Source organism: Poromitra crassiceps, assembly GCF_964638095.1.
Source record: "Poromitra crassiceps genome assembly, chromosome: 1".
Lineage (NCBI taxonomy): Eukaryota > Metazoa > Chordata > Actinopteri > Beryciformes > Melamphaidae > Poromitra > Poromitra crassiceps.
Genome location: NC_139623.1, coordinates 42,015,651 through 42,039,092, shown reverse-complemented (window position 1 = coordinate 42,039,092; position 23,442 = coordinate 42,015,651). Strand labels below are relative to the sequence as shown.

At 44.4% G+C, this 23,442-nt stretch overlaps 1 protein-coding gene across 2 annotated transcripts in view; it reads left to right on the top strand.

Annotated features, from left to right (window-relative positions):
- Positions 1–23,442, top strand: part of ints2 (integrator complex subunit 2) — a 64,024-nt gene that overhangs the window by 25,032 nt on the left and 15,550 nt on the right. The window contains exons 7-18 of one of the 2 annotated variants that reach the window (XM_083640182.1): positions 474–644; positions 1,277–1,569; positions 6,003–6,128; positions 8,389–8,460; positions 9,470–9,584; positions 10,051–10,119; positions 11,452–11,586; positions 12,651–12,827; positions 17,150–17,261; positions 18,039–18,143; positions 18,503–18,667; positions 22,538–22,739. In XM_083640182.1, the coding sequence (XP_083496308.1) occupies positions 474–644; positions 1,277–1,569; positions 6,003–6,128; positions 8,389–8,460; positions 9,470–9,584; positions 10,051–10,119; positions 11,452–11,586; positions 12,651–12,827; positions 17,150–17,261; positions 18,039–18,143; positions 18,503–18,667; positions 22,538–22,739 (1,742 nt within the window). Of the gene's footprint in view, positions 1–473; positions 645–1,276; positions 1,570–6,002; positions 6,129–8,388; positions 8,461–9,469; positions 9,585–10,050; positions 10,120–11,451; positions 11,587–12,650; positions 12,828–17,146; positions 17,262–18,038; positions 18,144–18,502; positions 18,668–22,537; positions 22,740–23,442 lie in introns of both variants that reach the window. The other variant, XM_083640181.1, reaches the window with a different exon arrangement.

The following is a 23,442-nucleotide window of genomic DNA, read 5'->3' as shown; positions in this document are numbered from 1 at the left end:
GTACCGATAAGAGTACCGTTAAAGTACCGGATCGATAAGCAGTATCGATAAGAGTACTAGTATCGTTAATTCCTTAACGATACCCATCCCTAGTGGGTGGGGTCTAAGGCAGGGGCGGTGCGTCACGCCGCAGCAAGCACAATCAAATTTGCTTCAGCAAATTTAGCCCGTTCTAGTTATGCATTAATGTGCATTGTCGCTCAAATGAATAAAATCACAGGGCTCCAAACTAAGGCCAGCCTCCCACTTAATGCACAACTCCCTGAAATTCAGTCATTTCAGATGAGAGAGTCCATCATCACCGCTGCTACAGTTAGTTGCAGATGCATTGTGATGCAGCTTTTACAAGCATTGGATTTATACACCGAATTTGACTGAATGTATTCACATTGATTACACACGTGTAAATGCAAATGAATGCAATATATGATCTACTGATAGCCAGACCGTATTGCTTTCCTGTGTATCCCCAGGTGGAGGAGTGTCATCTGCCCGGCCTGGGTGTGGCTCTGACTCTGGACTATAGACCAGATACAGCAGATGAGGCGGTCAGTCCTCTCGTGTCTTATGTCAGCGGCCTACTCTTGGGCACCAACAGCAAAGTGCGAACCTGGTTCAGCATGTTCATTCGCAATGGACAACAGGTGGGGTCCAGGGTTCACTTTGCATTGCATTCAGTATCAACTTTTACGCCATTTATTCACTGAAAAATGTGAGCTATTGCAGCCAAGGACAGAGACAGCATTCACTCTCTCATCCTTGTCATGCGCACACAAACATGTACTGTACATGCGCACAATAAACTCCAGCCTGGGTGTTTAGTTGCATGTCTTCCCCCGATCTTTCCTGTCTTTGTCGACAGTCGAATAAAGGTGGAAATGCTCAAAATATTTAAAAACAGAACGCTTCCATCTGACTGTCTTCCAATTTATAAGCGAATGTATTAAATGCCACAACAAAGGTAATGTGTTGAAACACGTATCTTTCCTACTGTATTTTACAGTCAGTCAGCCTTTGACTGCAAATGTCTTAATTTAATCGACAAATGCATTCCATTTATTGCATGTACAGTATGTATTGGATTTTTTTATTGACAATATAAACCCTTTTGCCTCAAGTGGGTGCAAAAGCCTTCCTGCAATATTGAGGCAATGTGATGAAATTTTGCCATTTCCATTCAGCTTTTCTAATTCAATACATCCTAATTTGCATATAAGCACTTGGAGCAGCAGCAATTGACTCATTTCTCTCCCGCCACGTCTCTGTGCCTCGCCAGCGGAAGAGAGAGAGCAGCTCGGTGCTGTGGCAGATGCGCAGGCAGCTGCTGTTGGAGCTGGTGACCATTCTGCCGCGCTCGCGCAGCACCCGCGGGCTCAACGACACCGCCCACGGGCTCAGCGGCAGCCACATGGAGGAGGAGGGCAGTGCAGGATACTCGGGCCTGAGAGAGGAGCATGTGGTGAAGAAGGAGGGCAGTGCAGGATACTCGGGCCTGAGAGAGGAGCATGTGGTGAAGGCCAGCGCTCTGCTCCGACTGTACTGCGCCCTCATGGGCATCGCCGGCCTCAGGTACATAAGAGGATACAGCAGCCCTCCTGCCAGGCGCTCGGACCGTTTGGAATACAGTATCTGTTGGCGTGTGTTGTAATATGCTATGGTGTTGTCATTTAAAACAGAGGTTTTCAAAGTGGGAGGCGGGGATCCAAGCAGTTTAAGGGGAGGCTTACGGAATGGAAGTAAAAACAAAATATTACATTAGTTATTAAAAGGGAGATCTCATAGAATTGCCTAAATGTGTGTGATTTGGTTGAAGAGATAGTTCAAAGATTCAGAGTTTTGGGCAATTTTGCAGTTTTTCCCACTTTCCCGGAGTCAGAACAAATAAATGCCTTCTGACAGACCTTTTTATGTACACTATGTATTTGGTGTAGTCTGAAATATGTCATACAGCAATATCCGGCTACGGATGTTAGATCGTCCCTATTTTCATATCGTGGCCAATAGAGACTGGCGATAGACGATCAAATCGCCATAATCTATTAATTGGCTATCATTTTAATTATTATTTTTTATCGATCATAATATTGAATACAGCCTGTAGATTAGAAGAACAAACGTAACGTTAAATTTTGCATTTTTAAGGGAAAAGATTAAAAGAGAGTCCAACCATGCGTTCTGAAGCCGCCTCGCGCTTGCTGAAACTACCATGACCCCCCCCCCCACACACACACACTGTCTACCTTTTCATGCTCATTTTGGATGATTTAACACCGGTTGTAAGGTAATGTAACTGTTGCACTCTGCATAGAAAGTAGCAACACAGAGGCTGCGGAGTGAGAGTAAAGTTTGAACAATATGGACATGAGATTTATTCACAGGTGCGTGGCTGCAGAGAGAACCAGAGGCAGTTTCAAGAGCCGGGCAAATAACACAACCACTTTTGTTTCTAGCCTTAAAAATAAAAGCACACAGTGCAAAATCAACTTAACTCATTGAGTGCCAGCCACTTTTGGAGAACGGACGCTCCCAGTGCCAGAGTTTCAGAGCTTTTTTCAGTGATTTCTCGAGGCCCACAGAATATTGTGTGATATTACTATGTAAACAATGAACACGCAAAAAGAACGATGAGACTCTTTTCTATCATCAGCAAAAACAGGTTTATTGATATCATTTTCCGTTCTTTAGTTATCAGCCGGAGAAGATAGCTTGATTTAACAAAAAAGAGCAGTTTTTTTCTAGAAGCTGAGATAATGGCCCTTTTGTGAAATTAAACATTTCAAACACATCACTGACTCTGAAGCTAATTTTCTGATGTAGTCACACCTCAAAAATAATTTCCTTCAATAAAACAGTGAAGGCCAGGGAATTTTGTTTGGCAGAATAATATTTTTAGCTGCAACCAGCAGCGCTGGCCCCTGCGTGCGCTGCTGGTTGCAGCTTCTTGCTGGTCTTGATTTGCTGCTGGTGGGCATCGGATATTCTGGCTTGCGTTTGCCAACCCTGTCCTGCTGCCTGGGTCTGTCTGGGTCAGTGTTGTGTGCTGCTCTGCGTGCCCCCCCCCGCCCCAACTGCACACTCCTCCTTATGGGAGGTGGCTCTCTGCTGAGTTTGCTCTGTACTGTGAAGGGTGCGCGTCGGCGACATCCACCTTTTTCCGCGTGTGTTTGTCACCGGCTACTACTGTATGCTTCCAGTTGAGAATAATAACGGCTGATCATGCGAATGGGCTGTCGGCGACAGCCTGTCGCAGCGGACATGGAGGAGCTCAATTGTGGGAGCAGATTGGCTGCTGCCTGTTGCAGGCACATCTAACGTTAAAACGCTTCATGCATATCGATGCATACGGATGCGATGCGATTTCCGTTTCCCCAACGACTTATTCTCTGTTTTTCTCTGCCTTTCTGTTAACCTGGAGAGCACTGTCGCCACCTAAGGGTTCTGTAAAATAGGTTATAGACCTCCAATAGCTATAATATTTGTACAGGAGAGGCAGAAGGCTTTGATCGACGCCCCACCGTCAAAAAACGCAATTGACGAACATGTCCGTCCTTGGCACTCTACGTTACTATTTGAAATGACGAACATGTCCGTCCATGGCACTCAATGAGTTAAATGACTCATAGCCTTAACTATGAGGAAGCTCCATAAAATATGTTACACATAAAAAATACTGGTTGTAATGTTACGATTGCATATGGAGTGAAACCAGTTTAAAGCGTTACTCAAAATGTATATTAAGTTTAACGTTACATTTACCGTAATTTTGGAAGCCACTGCGGAAGACGTACTTTTACATTCCGGCTGACTTGACGGTGCTCATCAGGAAATGAGAGGAGCAGAGGGGGGAAAAGCTGTGCTCGTGCTGATTAATCACTAATTGTACAGTAGGGCACAGCTTCTAGTAGGGATGGGCATTTCTAGCAAAAACACTATTCGAAATTCGCTGGCCAAAGTCGACTTTTAATCGAAATTCGAAAAAGAAAAAAAAATTTAATTTTTTTTTTTTTTTTTTTTTTTTTTTTTTTATTATTATTATTTTTTTATGTGAGTGAAATGTTGCATTGTCTCCCCTGATTCTAAGTATAGTCGAATCGCTTGGTTTGAGCAAGTAAAACAATTTTTATAAGCATTTTAAGCAAGGTTTATGGAAAAATGAATGGCGGATGAAATCCCATGAAGAGGGAGAGGTTGCTTATAAAAATTGTTTTACTTGCTCAAACCAAGCGATTCGACTATTCTTAGAATCAGGGGAGACAATGCAACATTTCACTCACAATTTTTTTTTTTTTTTTTTTTTTCCCAAAAAACGAATTTCGAATTTCAATAATAAAAGTCGACCTTGATAATAACAACGATTATTCGAAAATTCGAAATTCGATGCCCATCCCTAGCTTCTAGAGATTATTTTTATAACGTCTTATGATAGGCAATTAGTTAAAATCACCTCAAATATCGCTGTAGAAAAGCCAATTGGCGATCACTCCCATCAATCGTCAATTTGCTATTTGATCGCAAATGGGCTCATCCCTATATGAGGCTATCTTGGCTCAATTGTTGAATGTCTATGGGATAAAATAACATCATCATGATCCCATCGGCATCCAGGAGCGAGGGGGGCCCCTTTCTCCAAGCTTTGTCTGGGGGGAGGCCAACAGTCTCAGACTTTGAAAAACCCTGATCTAAAAGTGTTGATCCTATCCTGAATTACCGTGACCATAAATTTGTAGTGTAATTAGATTCCTTATGAGTTTGCTTTGAGATTAAAAAATAAAACCTTTCGCCTCGGTTTTCTCATGACACAAAATACAGGTTTATTTTACTCCAGTTTTAACAAATATTAATTTCCAAATGTTGTTTTATTGTTATAAGGACAAGCGGTTTAGCCCACAGACTGCACTAGGGTGAACGTTGATTTCTTAATGTTTTTGGATTTATAAACTATAAACTGTCCTTGTTTCATAGTATTCTCTCAATGAAGTGCTTAAGGGGCCCTTTACAAGAGGACAGTTTCTGGAAGAAACGACACAATAGTGTTTCCTTCACACCTTTTCCCTGTTTACATGAGCGCTGTTGAATTTTTAGAACGCCGTAATGTACATGCCAGGTCGCTAGGTGGCAGTGTGATCACCTTATTCTTTGCCCATACAAGGACGCTTCTGCATGACGTAATTTCGTAATCGTCTTTCCGGTTTTAAACGCGGAAGTAGAGTACGCTTTCCGCAGTCATTTAGACTTGCCAAAAAGCTTTTTTCAAGCTAAAAAAAACAACCCAAACTGTTTTAAAGTTTTAATATTTGTCGGGTGAGAATGTAACATATATGTGACCAGTTTATCAGAATAACGCCTATTAGAAATCTTTAACGAGCAGCGACGACCGGGAGCGCTGAGTGTGCTATCTGTCAAACCCTACTGTAGGCTACTTGCAGTGAGAAAACACTGTCGACGTGCTTTTGTAACTAACGTTAAATGCCGACCGGGTACAGCCATCGGCTCCAGCAGTAACGTTATGAACATGTAACTGAAGTTGGCCGCAGTGTAGCTTAATTCTGAATGTTGCCAAACTTCATTCATACTGACGTTTTATTTGGTTGCCAACTCGCGCACGGCTATGGCGTTGTCGCGTGTGCAGGCACAAATGTGCCGTTCCAAAGCGATTATATGGAGCCCTCAGCGGGAAGCGTATCAAACAATTCCACTCTGGAGGGTGGTTTTAAAATGTGTCGTTTCCTAAGCGCAAATTCGCCATCGCCGTCTAAAAGGGAGGCACTAACGATAAAATAATTCGCCGTCACCATAGGAAACCGTCCTCGTGTAAAGTGCCCCTAAATCAAAACACAACTTTTAAAGTGCTGAGGTAACCCCAAAGGTAAAAGTAAAATTGCATTGTGTTACATTTGGATGACAAAACAGGTCTCTAAGAGCATAGGTGGACCAGAGACAAAAATGGTAGCTAGCACGAAAGTGAATGTGCTCAATGTATTTCCTCCCCCGTCCCCCCTCAGGCCGACCGACGAGGAGGCAGAGCAGCTGCTCCAGCTGATGACCAGCCGGCCTCCAGCCACTCCTGCCGGCGTTCGCTTTGTCTCGCTGTCCTTCTGCAAGCTGCTGGCCTTCCCCACTCTGGTCAGGTACACATACCACTCTGGTCAGGCACACAATCCACTCTGGTCAGGCACACATACCACTCTGGTCAGTTACACATTCCCCTCTGGTCAGGTACACATTCCACTCTGGTCAGGTACACAATCCCCTCTGGTCAGTTACACATACCACTCTGGTCAGTTACACATTCCACTCTGGTCAGGTACACAATCCCCTCTGGTCAGTTACACATTCCACTCTGGTCAGTTACACATTCCACTCTGGTCAGGTACACAATCCCCTCTGGTCAGGTACACATTCCACTCTGGTCAGGCACACAATCCACTCTGGTCAGTTACACATTCCACTCTGGTCAGGTACACAATCCCCTCTGGTCAGTTACACATTCCACTCTGGTCAGGTACACATTCCACTCTGGTCAGGTACACAATCCACTCTGGTCAGGTACACAGTCCACTCTGGTCAGGTACACATACCACTCTGGTCAGGTACACATACCACTCTGGTCAGGTACACATACCACTCTGGTCAGGTACACATACCACTCTGGTCAGGTACACATACCACTCTGGTCAGGTACACATACCACTCTGGTCAGGTACACATACCACTCTGGTCAGGTACACATACCACTCTGGTCAGGTACACATACCACTCTGGTCAGGTACACAATCCCCTCTGGTCAGGTACACAATCCCCTCTGGTCAGTTACACATTCCCCTCTGGTCAGGTACACATTCCACTCTGGTCAGGTACACAATCCCCTCTGGTCAGGTACACATTCCACTCTGGTCAGGTACACATTCCACTCTGGTCAGGTACACATTCCACTCTGGTCAGGTACACATTCCACTCTGGTCAGGTACACATACCACTCTGGTCAGGTACACAATCCCCTCTGGTCAGGTACACATTCCACTCTGGTCAGGTACACATACCACTCTGGTCAGGTACACAGTCCCCTCTGGTCAGGTACACATTCCACTCTGGTCAGGTACACAATCCCCTCTGGTCAGGTACACAGTCCACTCTGGTCAGGTACACAGTCCCCTCTGGTCAGGTACACATTCCACTCTGGTCAGGTACACAATCCCCTCTGGTCAGGTACACAATCCACTCTGGTCAGGTACACAGTCCCCTCTGGTCAGGTACACATTCCACTCTGGTCAGGTACACATTCCACTCTGGTCAGGTACACAGTCCCCTCTGGTCAGGTACACATTCCACTCTGGTCAGGTACACATTCCACTCTGGTCAGGTACACATTCCACTCTGGTCAGGTACACAGTCCCCTCTGGTCAGGTACACATTCCACTCTGGTCAGGTACACATTCCACTCTGGTCAGGTACACATTCCACTCTGGTCAGGTACACATTCCACTCTGGTCAGGTACACAGTCCACTCTGGTCAGGTACACAATCCCCTCTGGTCAGGTACACATTCCACTCTGGTCAGGTACACATTCCACTCTGGTCAGGTACACAGTCCCCTCTGGTCAGGTACACATTCCACTCTGGTCAGGTACACATTCCACTCTGGTCAGGTACACATTCCACTCTGGTCAGGTACACATACCACTCTGGTCAGGTACACATTCCACTCTGGTCAGGTACACAATCCACTCTGGTCAGGTACACATACCACTCTGGTCAGGTACACATACCACTCTGGTCAGGTACACAATCCCCTCTGGTCAGTTACACATTCCACTCTGGTCAGGTACACATTCCACTCTGGTCAGGTACACAATCCCCTCTGGTCAGGTACACAATCCCCTCTGGTCAGGTACACAATCCCCTCTGGTCAGTTACACATTCCACTCTGGTCAGGTACACATTCCACTCTGGTCAGGTACACAATCCCCTCTGGTCAGGTACACAATCCCCTCTGGTCAGTTACACATTCCACTCTGGTCAGGTACACATTCCACTCTCGTCAGGTACACATTCCACTCTGGTCAGGTACACAATCCCTGGCCTTGTTTCACTGCTGCTGTTACAAGCATTTGTCTTACTCTCCAAACAGCACTTTGGTTGGTTTCACAGCCCCATACAACTTAACAGGTGGTCCCACACTCTTGAGGTTTGATTTCCAGCCAACACAGGCTGACTGCCAAGATTGTCTGCATCCTTTAGCGTCTAATGTTGTCCTTTGCAATATGGAGTGTGAATAGTATCTTGTGTGTGTGTGTGTGTGTGTGTGTGTGTGTGTGTGTGTGTGTGTGTGTGTGTGTGTGTGTGTGTGTGTGTGTGTTGTCGTGTGTGTGTGTGTGTGTGTCTGTCCAGCACCCCAGAGCAGGAGCAGCTGATGGTCATGTGGCTCAGCTGGATGATCAAAGAGGAGGAATACTTTGAGAGGTGAGGAGGGTCTCTCCATTTATCCATAATAATGACAACAGGCATTATTGTATCATTAGGGCCGTGTCCACAGGAAGCTCTTTTTGTTGTTTTGTCAGAGGCAATAATACAGTGACATAATCGTAACCTGTGGTGCACAAGAATAAATGTAGTATGTCCAGAAAGCACTACCTCTCTCAAGATGACTCTATGATGAATCTGTGCTCAGTGTGCAGTTTGCATGGAGACATATGTTGTTGTGCTACTCTGTGAACACTGGCAGGTCTAAACAGTGTGACAAGTTATTTGAGAAGTTGTTTTAAAATCATTAAACACTTGGCCAATAAGGTATTTACTATCCGTAATCTGTATCAATATGAACAGAATTCTGAAACAATGTAATAAGACTCATGCTGATATGTAATAACTTATTTGTTTGCTTATTACATTGTTGAATAGGCAATTTTTTTTTAAAGCAATATAGCTGTAACTCTTTACATTTTATACATTTTATAAATGTATATAGCACATTAAGTGTAATCTACTAAGTGATGCTGACAGTATTGTTGGCACTTTCAGTTGGACTGTTGCTGGCATACATGACAAAAAAAAAATCCTTCTGTCTAGTATTTAGCATTGTGTTTCTGTCCTCTCTACATTTCTTATTATTATAGGATTCGGAGACACTGATCTTTTCTATGGTTGCATTCACCATAAGCTGCTCTGGTTGAGCACTCCAGCTTCAGTCTTTAATTGAAACCGTTTGACCAAACAAGGTAGAGGGACAGAAGCAGGAATACGCTGGCTAAGAAGGAGAGTAAAGTTTGGAGCCTGGGATGCCCCACCACTCTGCTGACCCCTGGGGGAAAAGATCAAGATGATCTCAAGACGACAAACATTCACTCTGACACGCTTTTGTTTGAAGCGTAATCAGTTTATTAAAATTCTCTCCTGTAAGTGGGCAGATTAACGACCAGTCTAAATGTATTTTCTCTCTTGCCTTGCATGTATATGCGTGTCCTCCTTCCAGTGCTGCGGGCGTATCTGCTTCTTTCGGAGAGATGCTATTACTGGTTGCCATGTATTTCCATAGCAACCAGCTCAGCTCCATCATTGAGTTGGTGTGCTCCACTTTGGGGATGAAGGTAAGGTGGGAGGGAGCCAGCGATCAATACATCAGTCTGGCTGACCAGCTACTGGCCCCACTCCTCCACTGCAGCAATGGCATATAGAGTCTATCACTGATGAAACACTTTCAGCATACACACACATCTACACATGCACTCTATACCCTGTAGCCAATTTGCTATTTTATGACTTATTAAGTGTACTATTGTTTCCTGCCTCTGTGCTAAGTAGTTTTCCTGTCTCAATGTGTTTTCCACTAAGATGTGTAATGTAATTGGATTTAGAGCGTGTTTGTTTCTACCCCCAAGGCAATCCTATCAATCCAATGCTGTGCCTGCCATGTAGAATTTCTCTTATGAAATATGAAGGAGGAGGGAGTGACTAAATGCCAGCGCGCTATATCGCCTGCAGCTTGTTTTCACTCATAGTAAACTTACCACTGTTGATGTTCTCGATCTCTCTTTGCCAATGTTCTCTCTACAGATTGCCATCAAGCCCAGCTCTCTTAGCAAAATGAAGACCATCTTCACACAAGAGATCTTTACTGAACAGGTACATGGACTACGACTTAATGTCCAACTGTATGGGCTTTTCTTCTCATCAACACATAGTCTTTTACTTTTTGTTTTTTGTTGTTTTAACCCCCACTCAAATCAAGAGCCAAATTCAGGGATGTAATGTGTTGCTCCTTTGTAGTAGTTTGTAGTAACTACTACAAACTTCATAATTTGTCAAAATGTAATAAAATATCCCTCTAAATGGGTTCAGTAATGAACATGTTATTGTAATAGCCTTTTTTGTTTGTTATACAATGTAACATTATTACATGATCCATAACCAATGACTAACATCAAGTAAAATGATGTATCAATCATTTAAAAATATGTATCTTTATAAAGTAATAATTGTGGGGGTAATGAGATGTATCCAGAAATGTATTTTTATATATATATATATATATATATGTATGTGTATGTGTATGTGTATTAGGGATGTTCATCAATAATCGAAAATCGATAATTGATCGTTAAGGAATTGATTCACTCATGTGGAATTTTGATCGATTTTTTATATATTTTTTTAATCAAATCAAATAGGCCTAAATGTGCTGAAACTACAGTATAAAATTGGATTTCACTACGTGGTCGCAACCAGGTGAGGGCGCAATGGGACTATTAGACAGAGAAAAACAGAACAGCGTTTGTGGATTTCTCCCTCACGAGAGAGCCAGGCTGGGGTGCTAAAACCCATCCCGTACCGGATGCCGTCTCTCCGACCGTCAACTGTCTCTCCAGCTTGTCACCAAACTATACTTGGTTGTCACCTAGTCTATTCCTAAGTGTCACTGGCCAGGGGGAGCCAGGATTTTAGTTTCAAATATACATACTACAGCATGCTCTGGGACGCGTCATCAGTGATGTTAACTGGGGTCGTGAGGTGTTTCGGGTCTGTCAACATCATACACCCTCGCCCAGTAGACCCAGCCGATTACGACCCCGACCCGCATCCCAGAAGCAGCCGCTCACGGATCAGCCTTCCTACTCTGTCTGCAACGTTGCCCGCGGAAGGGTTGATCACGCCCAATCCGCTGCAATAGAGTTAGTGCTACACCGCAGTATTGCAAGACCTTCGGTGCATGGAGGTCTAAGGCCCTGTGGGGTGATTCCAGGCCGGGCACCTCCTTCGTCTCACCAGACTTAGGTTACCGCCCACACAATATATTGCTCCTCCTGTGCTTTATTCCCACACCAGACATTTCACCTCGCGCAGGAGACTTCATCAGAATCTGTACAGAATCTAATCTACTGTATACTTGTTTCTCCATTATCCGGTCTTGCTGTATTGATGCCATTGTGTGTGTATTGTTTGTGTTGTGTACTGCAGGTGGTAACAGCCCATGCAGTGAGGGTTGCAGTGACTAACAGCTTGAGCGCTAACATCACGGGCTTCCTGCCCATTCACTGTATCTACCAGCTGCTACGTAGCCGAGCCTTCACCAAGCACAAGGTCTCCATCAAGGTAGGAGAAAGCTGCGCTAGATGCCTGCTCACTCGTTTCTGTGTGATGTCGAGACCTGTTGTCTTCCTGCACAGTTGTTTGAATGTCCCTGACTGTATCCACAGGACACATTACATTAACCCAAGCTCCAGGTTATTGTATGGAGCATGAAATAAAATGCATTCAATCTGCATTGCTTTATTATTATAGACTAACTGATCCAAGTCCGGGGTGGGCATAATGTTTAAAATGTACTTGCTCTGTATTAAGCCCTAAAGATTATTTATTGTACACATTAGGAAAAATGAGAAGCCATCAAGTATTCAGTGAAGAGAGAAGCCAGCACTCCAAATGTCCTTTCATAGGATTTAATTAGTTCCTCAAACCTGGGCAGCAGACAACGAACGTTTCAGTCAAACACCTTCCTCAGCGTTCACTGAACTCTTTGCTTGCCCTGCACCCAGTGAGTTTTTTATCCATTTAGAGTGTGCTCGCTACCCGTGTTTTTCTATAAGCCATCAAGTATCACATCTATTCACCTTACACGGAAGAGACCGTATGGATTGAGAGACTAACAGGAACTTCCGATTGTATTTACACTTCCTGTGACTCATAAACCTAGTGTGACTCATAATGTGAGTTAAACTAGGTTTGACCAGGTGAGTCAGACTAGTTTGAGCAGGTAAAACAGCCAGCGTTTTGAACAGGAAGTCGTGATACAATGGGTCAAGTGGGCGGGGCTGCATAAGGTGAATACTTAAAGGTGTAATCTAGTTACAGTATGGTGGCCAACTATTGTCTCTCAACTGCTGAATTTAATGACTTTACTATTTATTTAATTATTGTTTTCCCCCCACATGGACTGTAAGTGGCACTTAAGTTTTACATGTATTCTGAAAAATACATGTAAAACAAATTTGCTTATATATATGTAATGCTTGTCAACAATAGAGGATAACCAACCTGTATTTTGAGTTATGATAGGTGTCAAGGTAATGGACAATGAAAATAAGTGAATATATAGTACTACAAAATTCAAAATAAATTTTGCCCTCTCTGGTGTTGTCCTTGTGTGCATGTTGTAGGATTGGATCTACCGCCAGCTGTGTGAGACCACCGCCCCCATCCACACCCAGCTCCTCCCCCTTATTGACGCCTACATTAACTCCATCCTCACCCCGGCCTCCAAGGCCAACCCAGAGGCCACCAACCAGCCTATCACCGAGCAGGAGATCCTCACCGTCTTCCAGAGCTCCGCTGGGGTGAGTCAGCCTGAGGGCTTCACCCAAGAGGGCAAAGGACGGAAGTAGAAATCTAGTGCACCAGTGTTCAACAATCATACAGGGAGAAATCCATTGTAGCCTCAATAGACCAGAATGCATTGCAGTGATTGCAATGCTAGCACTATCATCACTCTCTCCAGCACAGGTATAACCCACAGCTGAATGCAACTAGTGACAACTAATGACAACCCTGCTCTCCGGGGGTTGTCAAAAGTGATTCTGCTAGCAGGTTGAGGGAAAGGCTTTACGACACAAAATAGGTTTAACTCCTGGCATGCATTGGGCATCATAGATTGCTGTTATGTAACAGTGTAAGGGGGAATTTCATCAAATTTGCCTCAAACATCGACTTGGACTCAAGGATGAACTGATTAGATGTTGGTGGTCAAAGGTCGAGGTCACTGTGACCTCTCGAACGCCATTTTCAAGTTTGTTAATGCGATATCTCAGGAATGCCTTGACGGAATTGCATCAAATTCACTTCAAACATCGACTTGGACTCAAGGATGGTCTGATTAGATTTTGGTGCTCAAAGGTCAAAGGTCAAGGTCACTGTGACCTCTTGAACCCATTTTCAAGTTGTTAACGTGATATCTCAGGAATGCCTTGGTGGAATTTAATCAAATTTGCCTCAAACATCGACTTGGACTCAAGGATGAACTGATTAGATTTTGGTGGTCAAAGGTCAAGGTCACTGTGACCTCTCGAATGCCATTTTCAAGCTTGTTAACGCGATATCTCAGGAATGCCTTGATGGAATTTCATCAAATTTGCCTCAAACATCGACTTGGACTCAAGGATGAACTGATTAGATGTTGGTGGTCAAAGGTCAAGGTCACTGTGACCTCTCAAACGCCATTTTCAAGCTTGTTAACGCGATATCTCAGGAATGCCTTGATGGAATTTCATCAAATTTGTCTCAAACATCGACATGGACTCAAGGATGAACTGATTACATTTTGGTGGTCAAACTTCAAGGTCACTATGACCTTATCTCAAGAACGGCTTGATAGAATTTCTTCTGATTTGGCTCAAACATCGACTTGGATGCAAGGATGAACTGATTACATTTTGGTTATCAAAGGTCAAAGGTCAAGGTCACTGTGACCTCTCGAATGCCAATTTCAAGCTTGTTAATGCGATATCTCAGGAATGTCTTGATGGAATTTCTTCGAATTTGCCTCAAACGTCCACTTGAACTCAAGGACATTTTGGTGGTCAAAGTTCAAGGTCACTGTGACCTCACACACCCAATTTTCAAGCTCTGTAACGCAACATCTCAGAAGCGCCTTGATGGAATTTCTTCCAATTTGCCTCAAATGGCGATTTGGACTGTAGAATTATTGTATACATTATTAAGCTTCTCTGGACTCAATACGCCACTGCAGGCGCGGACTGCAACATCGGGCGCTTCGGGCAGATGCCCGGTGGCCTGGCCTGGCATGGCCTGCATTTTTTTTATTTTTTTTTATATATCGATACAATATTGTCAGGCAAAATATCGCGATACTATGCTGTATAGATTTTTCCCCCCACCCCTAACACACACACACAAGGCATTGTGACAAGGCTGATCAGTGATGACACACACACACAAGGAGGCATTGTGACAAGACTGATGATATGATATGATATTTTCATTTATATTGCGCCCCTCAGCCAACTTTTACATTACAGCCCGGGGAAAAAAATAAATAAATAAATAAATAAATAAATGAATAGACAGGACAATGGAGACAGGGAACCAGGCAGACGGACAGACAGAGAACATCAGTACACCTCAGACACACAACACAACAGCAAAGTAGCTCAGTGATCATCTAGACCGAAAAGGTGGGTTTTAAGCAAGGCCTTAAAAGTCTGTAAGGAGTTGGCAGACTTGATGTTCAAAGGGAGCTTATTCCACAGTGTCTGCGCCATCACTGCAAAAGCCCGGTAACCCCTTGTCACCAGTTTGGCCCGCGGGACCTTCAGACACAGTTGGTCATTTGATCTGAGGGACCTGGACCTGACGGATTGGACTAAGGGTTCCTCAATGTAGGCTGGGGCGAGACCGTTGAGGGCTTTGAAAACAAACATCAGTGTCTCAGTGATGTCATAGGAGGGCACGCACACGCACACACACAGATGATGTCATCAGTGTTATAATGAGGCACACATACACACACACACACACACACACACACACACACACACACACACACACACACACGGAGGCATTGTGACATTACTGATCAGAATCAGAAAAACTTTAATGATCCCAGAGGGGAAATTGTGAAATGCAAAACATTTAGTGAGCAACACCGTACGCATCCGCAGGTGAGGTCGAACTACGGGCGAAGTTCTAAAAAAATTATAATAATGTGGCTGCCCACATCCAGACTCAGAGGACACATTTTATATATGCGAGCAGAGTACTGAGAAATTACAATAAAGACATAATATAAATAAAATTAATAATAATATATAATATATAATACGGTATATAATATAATATATAATTATAAACTAATTTGTCCGCTGGCCCATTGCTAAAAAAAAAGCCTATAAAGTCTGATTTTCAATTTATTAGTTTAGGATATGTCTTTATTCGTTCAACGTTAGTTTTTCTGTCCAAATTGTGGTGTGTCTTCTGTCTTAACAAATTACCTGAGGCTTAATTTTCTCGGATTCAGACTAGGAGCCTATTATTACGAGAAGGGTGGGGTGGGGAATTAACACAAACTGTCGTTTATAATATGTGACACTTGTATTAACTCATTGAGTGCCAATGACGACAATCGTCGTCAATTCGAATAGTAACGTAGAGTGCCAATGACGACGATTGTCGTCAATTGCGTTTTTTGACGATGGGACATGGATCAAAGCCTGATCCATCTCCTGTGAAAGTATGGTGGATGTTGAATGTGTAAAAGCTATTTTACGGACCCATTAGGTGGCGACAGTGCTCTCCAGATTAGAGAAAGTCGAGGAAAAAACAGAGAAGAAGTCATGGGGAAACGGAAATCGCATCGGTATGCATCGATATGCATGAAGCATAACGTTAGCTGTGCCTGCAGCAGCCAATCTGCTGCCACAATTGAGCCCCTCCGTGTCCGCTGCGATAGCCCATCTGCATGATTAGTTGTGGAGTTGTTATTATTCTCAACTGGAAGCGATGGGAGCCGGTGACAAATACACGCGGAACGCTGTAAAAAAGCTGGATGTAGCGCACTTTTCAGTGCAGAGCAAAGGCAGCAGAGAGCCACCAGAGCCACCAGAGACACACCCATGGAGGTGGGGTTTGCAGTTGAGCGGGGTGGGGCACGCAGGGCAGCATACAACACAGACTCAGACAGACCCAGACAGCAGGACAGGATTGGCAAACACAAGCTAGAATATCTAATGCCCACCAGCAGTAAATCAAGACCAGCAAGAAGCTGCAACCAGCAGCGCACGCAGGGGCCAGCGCTGCTGGTTGCAGCTAAAAAATATTATTTTGCCAAACAAAATTCCTTTGTTTTCACTGTTTTATTGAAGGAAATTATTTTTGGGGTGTCACTACATCAGAAAATATTAGCTTCAGAGTCAGTCATGTGCTTGAAATGCTTCATTTCACAAAAGGCTAATTATCTCAGCTTCTAGTTTGAAACGTCTCTTTTTGGTGAAATCAACCTATCTTCTCCGGCTCATAACTAAAGAACGGAAAATGATATCAATAAACTTTTTTTTGCTGATGATAGAAGAGAGTCTCATCGTTCTTTGGGCGTGTTCCGTGTTTACATAGTAATATCACACAATATTCTGTGGGCCTCGAGAAATAACTGAAAACGCTCTGAAACTCTGGCACTGGGAGCATCCGTTTTCCAAAAGTGGCTGGCACTCAATGAGTTAAATAACAATAATAACAATACATAATTAACACCACAGAAGAACAAAAACCTTAAAAAGAAAAAGAAAAAAAAAGTTTTGGATATTCAACCTTAATTACTGCCAAACATCCGGAGCCCAAAAAAAATGACATTCGGTACAGTCCTAAAGATTATCACTACAACTATACTTTTACATAACATGACAATTGGTTAATAACAGCTATAGTTGATTGCATTCTTCAAGTTATAGTTGCTGTAAATTGGTTTATATTGTTTGTATGGATTGGTAATCCATACTCATTACAATTTGTAATAATGGGTTTGAGTGTTCCAGTGGATTACATTACTGATGATGATGATGATGATGATGATGTGGCGTCCGTCCGGTTTGTTTTATGATGTCTGACCTGTAGCTTTCCCCTGCTTGTCTCGCTCTCTGTTGGCCAGCAGGGGGAGGTTGGTCGAGGCGGACGCCTGCGCTACACCATCACCACCCAGCTCCTCATCCTCTACTACATCCTGTCCTATGAGGAAAACCTCTTGGCCAGCACAAAGCAACTGGGTACGTACAAGGCAATGACTGAGTCCCGTACCACACAGCGCTGTGCCTGGCTTCCCTCTGTGCACTTGGCTGCTTTCCTTTCCTTTACATTTCTTATTGTCTCTCTCTTTTCTGCCCTCTCTGAGGCACATGCATTGTTTTCTCCTCCACCGAAGGATGTATTCCACGTTTGAGAGGGAGAGCGTTTGTCAGGGAGCCAGAGGAGGAAAAGGCAACTTGTTGTCCTCTGTTAAGCTGTAGGAAATGCGCTCACTGTGGATGTGGAGTGATTCATCCTTTTCTTTCTAGGCACTGACTGTTGGCTCTGTGTCAGCCCTCCATTTATTCTCTATGGAGCAGCCAAGTACAATGGCTGCGGGAGCGAAGCTAACTAGGACAGCTGTAGGTTAGATTGAGCATTAGCAGTTAGCCTAGTCAGTGTTTATTCTCTCCCATGATGAGCTCTCCTCTTGCCCTTCATTAGGCCAGATTTATGTGAGTGTTTATGCCCATCTCTTTAATTGCTGTGTTTACCCAAGTGCTCCCGCAGCCTTCAAGGAAGGAGTAATGACGCCCATCAGCAGTGGTAATGAACCCACGTCAATGAAAAATCACCTCCGTTCCTCCATGTGTTGGCACAGGGGTTTTTAGCATCCTTCCACAGGCGAATAAAACACTTATGCTCGATCTTCTCCTCCTCTCGCCTTATGTTCTCACCTTTTTGATGACTCTTTTCATGCCTTATCCTCCTGTTTTTGCTTCATCGTTCACCTCCATGACCCCCGTTGTCTTTTTCAGCCTTGATGCAGAAGAAGCCAAAGTCCTACTCAGCAGCCCTGATGGACCAGATCCCCATCAAGTACCTAGTCACTCAGGCCCAGGGACTACAGCAGGAGCTTGGATGTGAGTTTTACAATTGGTTCATCCCTAAATACACTGCTCTAGTTTATTAATACATGGTATTATATGCAGTGGAGCACTTTGGTTACATGGCACGATAAAAGCTGTAACCCAAACTACATCTCGCTGTGCCGTAAACAACATCAATGGCTTGTTTGATGTGCTCTTCCCTCCATCTTTCTTCCTGACTGTGACTCCTCCCTCTCCCTTCTCTCTGTTTCCTCTTGGGCTGTAATCAGGGGCCTAAATGAGCTGTCATCCCCCAATGGAAATTAATGAGAGTTGAGTGCCCCGAAAACACGAACTTCTGAAAATAACAAACTGAGAGGATCACCCCCTCCACTCTCTTTTCCGGTCCCCAGGTCTGCACGCATCCCTGCTGAGGCTGTTAGCCACCAACTACCCCCATCTCTGTCTGGTGGAGGACTGGGTGTGTGAGGAGGAGGTGACTGGCACCCTGCCCCTGCTGAGGAGGATGATGCTCACCAGCAACACCTGCAGATACACCCAGAGCCAGCTCCACCAGGGTGAGGAGATGGCAGAAATGGGTTTGGGATAGGGGTTCTGAATTCTATCTCAAGATTGCCTGATATTCAGAAGTTTGACAATAATTGTTTACCAAGTCCTTTAGCAATCAAATAAAGGCAAATTGTAAACAAGGCGGCACCACAAGATAAAAAAGGGGGGTAAAAAAAACAGGGTAATAGACTGGATTAGTATAACAATTGTAAAACAATACAATTGGATAAAATACACTGCATACTGTAAAAGCAAGTCTATAACAATGCAACAATAAATGTGTTGTGCAGTCCAAATCTCAGCCAATCAATAAGAAATATTCCACCTTGTTTTGACTTGTAATTGTAGTGCCTCCCCCTTGGGAAAGTCAATATCATTTTAAAAATGGCATCTATGGTGGCTGAAATACCATTTGTGGCTCATGTGTAGCGCTGCCCCTTGGGCCAATCAATGTAAAAAAAAAAAAAAAAAAAAAGCTAAAATCCATAGACCTCTTTCGATTTAATCGTTTGTGAAATAGTGCATCCAGAAATATCTCATTGGGATTGTAACCAGTGTGAGTAATGATAACCTAGGAGTCAGGGATTTGCAGGTCAGCAAGATGTAGCGTCACTAGTGTTGAGCAGTACATGGGATAGGATTATTATAGCTAGCATTATGAGACGTTTCCCGTGGGGAGAGGCTTTATCCCGCTATCATCTTTACTCTGTGGTTAATCCTTTGGGGTATAGAGGATTATGCTGTAATTGGGGTTTAACTCTTCGATGGAGATCCATGATAAAATGTGACAGTATAACAACAGTTGATCAGTGTCTTACACCATTGTGCACATTAATGCATCTGAGCCTATGCAAATCTGTGTTTTTCTATGCTCCATTATTATGTTTTTATGCATTCACAAGTGTGTTTCGAAGCTCTCTATAAGAACAGGGTAAATATGTCTTGGTGCTGGGAAGCAAGCAAGGTTTTTGTTCTAGTGAGGCCAGAATGCTCTCTAGTGTTTTTAATCTTGACCTTTTTCAAGTGGACAACTCAGTCTCCAGGCGTGTCCTTTGATATACGCTTTAGTGAGATAACTCGAAAGTTAAAATTCACTCTCCAAGTCAAGCTGCGGTTAAACCTCTGCTTTAAAGAGCATGGGGCAGGTTAGAGACCCCAATCAGTCAATGTGTAGGTGAATTATGGAGGAACTCGATTTTCACATTAAGACACTTACATATACACTACAGTGACTTCTGGGGTCGTTTTACTTTTTGAGCTTTTATTTTGACATCTTGGATCCCAAAACTCTGACGTCACAGTGGGGAGTCGCCAGGCATGACCGTCTGTCCCTCTGTCTGTCGTCACTTAGGTCAGGGCTGTCAGTCACACACTATGGATGCTAACGCCGGTTTTCAGGAGGAAGAGGAGGTAGCAAATGTTTATGCACATGCATATGATGGCCTCAGCCTAATTTTGACAGTGAAAGAGAGCAGGAACAGCCCAGCTACGAAACAACGGACCGCGGAGAGAGTTGAGAAAGCAAGCGAGCGGAGGCGGGCCGAGGTGCGGACTGTAATTCGATACACACACACGCACGCGCACACACACACACACACACACACACACACACACACACACACACACACACGCGCGCAAAAGTGACGTATCACTCGTGTCCAGCCATCTGGCCGAGAAGAGCCAAGATTCAAGATTCAAGATTCAAGATTTTTATTGTCACTCCATGGTACAAGTATCACGTGTGAAATTCTTGTGCTGTGGACTCCGTTTACGACATAGTACAAATAGGCAACAAGCAATGAGCAATAGGCAATAAGAAATAGGCAATGAGGCAGAATAGCGATAAGACAAGTCAGTGGCATATTCATTGCACATAGGTGCACATGTTATGTGCATACGTTAGACATGTTCGGACATTTTAATTCGACGTATTTGACATACAGTGCAAATAGCATGTACCTTATTAAACATACAATTAAACATTAGTCATACATAATGGTAGCAGCTGCAGTACGGTACGGTACGACTACTACACTATTTGTGTATGTTAAGGAGTCTCGTGGCCTGCGGGAAGAAACTGTTCCTCAAGCGATTTGTGCGTGCTTTTGGAACCCTGTATCTCCTCCCTGAGGGTAGCAGGGAGAACAGGCTGTTGTGGGGATGGTTTGTGTCTTTGATGATCTTCAGGGACCTCCTGAGGCACCGCTGGTTATACAGTTCGTGCAGTTCTGGCAACTCGTCTCCTGTTACGTGCTGGGCCGCGCGCCTCACCCTCCGTAGCGCCCTGCGGTCCATGGTGGTACAGTTCCCGTACCAGGCGGTGAAGCAGCCAGTCAGCAGGCTTTCAATGGTGCCTCTGTAGAAGTCCCTGAGGATTTCTTTCCTTAGCCCAAACTTCTTCAGGCGCCTGAGTCCGTGTATTCGCTGTTGGGCCTTTTTGACAACAGTGGCGGAAGTCCCGAACACAGTGAGAAAACCTCCCGAAGCTGCTGCTGCAGCGGGGTGCATATTGTCCGGCCAGCCGACCGAGAGGCATGCGAGCCGGGCACTATTAAACAGTTGGGGTGTGTGAGGTGGCTGGCTGTGGAGGTGGCGGTTTCACAGCCCGGGCATTCCTTCTCCTCCTCCTTCTTTCTCCCGCACAGCAGAGCGGACCCCAGGCTGCAGACGGCGCAGAGCAGAGCAGAGCAGAGCAGCGGTGCTGTGCTGTGCTGTGCTGTGCTGTGCTGTGCTGTGCTGCTTGGGGAGGAAGGAGCCGCAGCCTCCCCCTCATAGAGCGTGTCTGCGCAGACAAGCACAGTGGGAGGGGATAGGGAAACACGCACGCGGGAGCCACTCCCCACTGTGACGTAGCAGGCTTTTTCTTGTCAGAATAAAAGTCTGTTATTTCCTTCTGAAAAAGGAAGGTGTTTTTCTCCATTTTTTTTTCAAACTTTTTATTTTTTTATTTTAATGATGCATTAACTTTTCAAATGGACATAGGGACAAGGTTAAGTATACATTTAGCAAAGGAATTACCCTGCTCCATGCTCTTTAAGTCTGTACTATATAGGCACATGTTACATCCAGCTATTTGAGGGATACAGTTAACTGGTGTACGATGCTGCAGGTCCTCCCCATAGACATAAATAATATGGACATAGCTATCCCATTAAACTTCTTCTACCTGGCGGAGTTCAAACGTTGGCTGTCGCCATCTTGATTTTCCGTCAGCAGAGTGGGAGGGAATGGGTTGAGTCCTTCCGCACCTCACGTGAGATGGGAGTTTCCCAGAGCCGCAGCTCCGCCTGCTATTGGGCCGTCATCGGCAAGCTGCGTGATCACTGGACAGGTGATCTGTCAATCACCCCCTTTTCTATCATCTATTTTACTCCAAAAGGTCGAGTTATATAAAAATTGACTGTAGGGGGTACAGTTGTTATGAAAAGGTGAAATTAGCTATATAGACCCAAACCGTGTTTCGCCCTTCACTGGAAAGATGTTTAATCCTGTTACAAAGACGGGCATTTTAACATGGGGAGATCTGTCTACTGCCCCCGACGCCTAGTGGCCATTCGAGGAATTACAGCTTAAACAAAGACTTCCGCACCTTCCTGGGAAAGGGGGTGGGCTTGCCCACTGGTCCTCCCTCATGGCTGTTAGTATTGTGACGCTACCAGCAATGTATTTTAGAATAATCATGGCATCAGGGCATGCCAAAAATAACACAGGTTGCTTATGAGAAATGTGGGCCTTGCACGTATGTGGTAATATACATTCACCCCACCCAAACCCCTTCCCACTGTGAGCATTTACGGCTCAGATCAGTGAATGAACCAACACAAGCGCTACATAGCTCTAGGCTATTAAGACGTTTAGTCAACCATTTATTCCTGCAGCCTTCCAGAAGTTACCATCCAGCAGTCCCAGGCTGATGCGCATCCTGGAGCACCTAACGCTACTGTCACCCGGAGACCTGATCCCTTACTCCGAGGCCCTGACGGCCAGCATGGCTCTGCTGCTGGAGCCTGCTGTGCCTCGCCGCATCCTGCAGACCCTCAACAAGCTCTGGATGGGCCTCAATACTGTCATGCCCCGCAGGTACGTGTACTGACATGCCCAGATTAATGTCTTTGATCAACTACATTATTCCTCCTCTATGCTGTGGACAGTTCAGTTAGTATCATTCAACATTCATTACTGCCCACTTAACAGCCTGAGGTGACTTTGTCCTATCCTCTAATCTGTGATTAACAAATGTTCTGCACCAGTGAGAAAAGTGACTGTGGGCTCCCCCGGCAGATTTTTTTTTTTTTTTGTACAGTATGTTTCCTGCTTCATTAGCATAGCTATGAATTAACGGCATAATTTGGGTGTTATGACTCAAGCATACATTGAATCCACAAAATCATTCAGGGGACTTCCAAACTATCTTGACTTCACTGATAGGAGCATTGGTTCTGTTATTTTTAGCTTTAGAGAGTGTTGCTCATTTACAAATATTGATTCAAGGGGCCTTGGCCCAAGGAAAACATAAATATGAGTTCATAAGTGATACTCTCCTTTTAAGCTGCTTGTTAGCTTGATTATTGTATGTTTTTCACAGTGAAAGGTTAAGAGTAGTACTTGCCTTGATGTCTTCTCGCCTAAGGCTGTGTAAAGTTGCTATAAGACTCAGTAAATGGATTAAAGGAAGACCTATGGAGCACAGTTGTTGCCCTCAACCACAGGCTGCTTGCTCGGTGATTATTGTGTGAATAGATCAGAGGTATGGAGCCAGGTCACTCCGTAAGCCTGCCTGAAC